Source organism: Agrilus planipennis, unplaced genomic scaffold, assembly GCF_000699045.2.
Source record: "Agrilus planipennis isolate EAB-ADULT unplaced genomic scaffold, Apla_2.0 scaffold7, whole genome shotgun sequence".
Taxonomy (NCBI): domain Eukaryota; kingdom Metazoa; phylum Arthropoda; class Insecta; order Coleoptera; family Buprestidae; genus Agrilus; species Agrilus planipennis.
In genome coordinates this window covers 2,471,574-2,476,387 of record NW_020439340.1, presented here as the reverse complement: position 1 = coordinate 2,476,387, position 4,814 = coordinate 2,471,574, and the positions used below count along the sequence as shown (strand labels likewise).

Here is a 4,814-nt window from a genome sequence, read left to right as displayed (position 1 = left end):
GAAAACCCAAACTTAATAAGTGTTGTGCAAAGTGCTGAAACGTTCCATAAATTGCTATTTGTTTCATCCAGGACATGGTCATTGTGTGTGTCTAAATAATAATTTTAGGATTTTTTTGTGACCAGTTGATGGAGCAAATCCCTCCCCAATTTCCGATTCCTGCCACACAGAGCCGTAACAAATGAGTTAATAAGTTTAACTCACGCATCCTTGTAATAACGCAAACACACAGACACACACACGTATACCATAAAATACGTGTGCAAGGATCGGTGGCGGTGGCAACGCGCCGGCAGCGCGTCACGAGGCGAAAACGCGAAGCCTGGTGACAAACTGGCGTAGGGAAAATTCTATTAGGATAATGATGGGGGGCGTCACGGAGCCTTGTAGACTCCGCCCCCCGGCATGGTCCCGTCCGAGAAGCATGCACGATTCAGTCGACCACCGCCAGTGTTGTTAATCGCACGACCAAAAAAAAAAAAAAAAAAGAAAAACGAAGAACAAGAAGAAAAAAGAGAAAGATCGCAGTTTCCGTTCTTTTGTTCGTGCTTCTGTTGTACTGTTGTTTGTGACCGAGTTCCTAATTAGCGTATCCGTTAATTGACTCTGCCTTAAGGACTCTCTTCGCAATCAGTTCAAAACCAGACCTCGAACCAAGATCCTGTTGAGACCATGGACGACTTCTAATTCTTTTTATCGAACAACTCAACTGTAACAAGAAGATAGTGAAGGTTTGGTGCGAATCAATTGGATGCATTTTTGAACTGTGTGCCTTCACTTCAACAATTCCCAAAACGTGAGTGACGGACGGATCCATGGTATGAATGAATTGCTATCCAGCAACACCAAATTATAAATATTCTATTGGAAAAGAGGAATTTAGTGCTAGCAATGGAAGAAACAACAAAATCAGAACCCAATCTCAAGTCAAAGATTTCCTTTAGTGTGGAATCCTTGTTGTCGAACAATAATCCTTCGGAAGCGGTGGCTCCTTTCAATGGCGAGGATCAATACCAAAGTGACGATGAGCACATCGAAATCGACGATGATCTGAGTGAAGATTACGGTAGACTTAACGACAGTTTAGAAGAATCAAAAACATTTAAAAGTAGTGATAGTGACAAGGACGATCTTGAAAGTAGACTCAGTGGAAGTCCAAATGCTTCCCATTCAGTTCTCGTTCCTCAGCCTCTTCATCCATCCATACCGTCGTTGCTTAGCACGGGAGGACCTCCTCCGTGGAGTTTTCCCTGGCTAAGCCAGCAATCGCAACTTTTTAGAACAGGACTTCCCCAAAGTAAGTACCAATTTGAATATTTTATTTTTTTTTTGTAAATTAATCATTAAAAGTGGTGAGTATGCCAAAGGGCTAGAAATTAGAATTTGGTAATTTTTTTGATGGAAGGATTTTTCTATAAATATCTAAAGGTTGAAGTTTTGGTGGAGGCACTAGGCATTATATGAAGGATACTTGTTTGGACATTATGAAATATTCGGTTTAAACAAGTTGTCTGCACAATTTCAGCGTTCATTACAAGTGTATTTAAAATTTTAAACAACAGAAGCGGTCAGGCGGGCTTTATGTTAGGTATTAGGTGCTAGAAAATGAATACTTCAACATATATCCTTTTTCTAGCTGGTTTTGGTAATTCAATTTACACACAATGTTGCAATTGAATACCTGTAAGCACTTTTCGCGGTAATATTGTTAACACAAAATTTCCCACACATCAAAAACCAGACCTATCTCAGCTACCATCATTATTCGAGAGTAAAAACAAATCCAACAAGTTAACTTTTCCAATATACTCATACTTAAAGGTCCACAAAACCATTTAATCGAATGTATAATTTTATCAGAAAAGAAAAACCGCTTCTTCTACGTAGTAGAAGTTCAGGGCGCAGTTTACAACAAGAAAAATCTACTGCAGTGCTGGCCATGCTTTTCCGTAATGACTTCATTGAACGGAGGTCGTGGAGTGTTTTTATAAAATTACAGCAAAATAAGGAATAAACTGTACATCAGATAGTTGGTTGCCTTCAACAAACTTCAGATAATTACTCCAAAGTAAAAAATAACATTGCAATTGAAACTGTAATGAGAATTCTTTAGGAAAATCTGGTAATGTCAGGGAGTAACAAATATTTCACTGGAAAACATGAAGTTGATTTATTCAAAGTAAGAATATTAAACCGTCGTCCCGCTGGATAATTATGTTTAGTTATCAATTATGATTGCGATAATGGTAAAGGATATAATGACATCAACATAAGGATTATCCGTGTCGTTTTTAACAAATCCTATTATTGTCGACCAACTGGCAATTTCACGAATTTAGATGGATGGCATGGATATCTATCTATCTATGTATGTACGTTCTTCATCACGTCTCGTTTGAATTGTCAGCAATCGTTGACAGGAAAATAGGCTTGCTCATTACCGCCATTGTCCTGGCTCACGGACATTTAACATAAAATATAACTCGCAACTGACATTCTATGATTTAATTGTATCGCTTTAAATGGGCGAGCTTGTTTCATATCGAGAGAATTATTGCTATTATTACAGCACTTGTTGCCGTTTCGATTGCTATCGTTATTATTATGTGCAATTAAGGATACGGGAATAATAATATCATATTCAATAAGAGGGAATGCCATTGAAGGCTACGTTGTAAAGAAAATTACATATAAATAAAGAATGGAATCGGATGTCTCATATATCGTAAAACTAAATATTTGTAATTGAACACAAAATCTTAATTACTCGTCGATATCATTAATTGATTGTTATTGATTGATTAAATTTTTGCCAATAAAGAGTAGCTGATTAGTCCTTCTATGGGTGACTATAGTTAAGGCAGTATATCACTATTATAATCTTAAAGGTAGGAGAAAAAAAATTAGGAGAAGTCATTGATTTTCGATATCTGTATAAAGTTAGATAACTTAGGGTGGAAAGAGAAGAGTCTCCCTCAACAAAAAGAAGCCACTTCTATGTTCGCGAATGGTAAATTTAGAAATTCGAAAAAGATTGTTAAAGGTGTGTCTGGGGCGCGGCGCTGAACGGGTGAGAAACAGGAACGGTAATTGCGGCGGAAAACAAAAATGTTGGATATTTTGCTTTTGTGATTAGGATGTCGTGGATAGAGAAGCTTAGAAATGAGGAGGTATCAGAAAGAGTTGGAGGACAGAGTCAATAAGCAAAAGGCAAGATATTAGGTTGGTAGGACACCTTCTCAGGCATGTAGGGCAAGTCAGAGACTTATTAGAAGTTGGAATTTAGAGAAGTACTGGTAGACCTGAATTAGATTTCCGATTATAAAGATTAGCTCAGGATAGAACAGAGTGGAGGTGCCTGTCTAGCCAGTCTCAGCATTGACGACCTTATGGTGATGATGATCACCATTTGCTGACTGCAAATATTGAAATATTTGTCAAGTTTTTCTTCGATTTGGTCTTTAATTTACCTAGACAATGCAATGTTTGCTAATGAGACTTAATAAGACTAAGAACTTGGTGTGGTAATAGTATTCTACTAGTCATAGCCACCAGAAACTTCACTATATTTTTTGTAAACATCAACAAAACTACCAATCGTTTTAAAATTCTCACCACTTTTAACTACACGAAGAGAAATATCTTATAAAAATTCCCATGCTTGTCGCTATAAAATAGATGCAAGAAACATGCACTGACATATTCAATATTGGTTAAATAATTTTTGTAAGAAACCTTATAAATTGTACTAGAATCATAGGAATTTTTACTGTACTGGCAGGATAATTTTTTCATTGTCAGTCATGGTAATTTTTATTAAGATTTTTCTCCCCGCATGTATTGATGTTACTTATGATTACAATTAATTAATATTTTCGGTCATTTTTAACACAGACAGTTTATCCAGTTCGTCTCCTAACAATCCTGGAGGACCGCCGGTAGTGAGATGCACTCTACGAAAACATAAACCTAATCGAAAACCACGAACACCTTTTACAACTCAACAGTTGATGGCACTGGAAAAAAAGTTTAGAGACAAGCAATACCTTAGTATTGCAGAGAGAGCAGAATTCTCCAATTCGCTGAGACTTACCGAAACTCAGGCACGTGCTTCTTATATTTATCTAAGTGTCTAATAAAAACAATAATTTATTTAATGAATCCTTCCAAAGGAGCTTTTCATTTAAATGATTCGTTTTCTTTCCAGGTGAAAATTTGGTTTCAAAATAGGAGAGCGAAAGCAAAAAGGCTACAGGAGGCCGAACTAGAGAAATTGAGAATAGCCGCTAGACCTTTGCTGCCCCCTACGTTCGGTTTGTTCCCGGGTCCTTCGGGACAAATAATGTCACCTTTCTTGGCTGCCATGGCAGCTAGACCGCCAAACTTTACTCTCTTCCCAACGTCTCAAAGTCAGCTATTGCAAAATATACCGCAGTCAATAATATAAACTGTAGCAGGACATTAACGAAATTTGTCAAGATCCTTGTTTAAATAAGCAAAGGATAACGACTTTTAATACCCACTAATAGGGTGTTTAAACGCCAAAAATCTCCTTTAAAGTGTGCCAGCCTAATAAAGGACAACATTAAAATTTGACTGCGACATTATTGTGTTCCAGTCGTGGACTAATACGCGAGGACTTCAAATCTTCTCTTTACGATGTTGTTAAAACTTAATGACAAAATAACTTACTTTGAAGTTATTTTAAATGTGCAATAACATGTATGATACAAACATCAAAGACACTTTAATAAAGACTGATATACATATTTGTACATATAAATGTATATAGGTATTACATTACATATATATAT

The 4,814-nt window shown here is 36.7% G+C and overlaps 1 protein-coding gene across 1 annotated transcript; it reads left to right on the top strand.

Annotated features, from left to right (window-relative positions):
• Nucleotides 1-461: 461 nt before the first annotated feature.
• Nucleotides 462-4,785, top strand: LOC108741819 (homeobox protein MSX-2-like). The gene is made up of 3 exons (XM_018476754.2): nt 462-1,297; nt 3,895-4,103; nt 4,208-4,785. The coding sequence occupies exons 1-3, from the start codon at nt 892-894 to the stop codon at nt 4,445-4,447; spliced, it is 855 nt and encodes a 284-aa protein (XP_018332256.1). The 5' UTR covers nt 462-891; the 3' UTR covers nt 4,448-4,785.
• Nucleotides 4,786-4,814: the final 29 nt, after the last annotated feature.

Excerpts from the sequence above, each read along its gene's own strand:
- LOC108741819 (XM_018476754.2), top strand. The coding sequence starts at position 892 with ATGGAAGAAACAACAAAATCAGAACCCAATCTCAAGTCAAAGATTTCC. Across the intron at positions 1,298-3,894 it reads TAGAACAGGACTTCCCCAAA|ACAGTTTATCCAGTTCGTCT; the intron begins GTAAGTACCAAT and ends TTTTTAACACAG. Across the intron at positions 4,104-4,207 it reads TGAGACTTACCGAAACTCAG|GTGAAAATTTGGTTTCAAAA; the intron begins GCACGTGCTTCT and ends TTTTCTTTCCAG.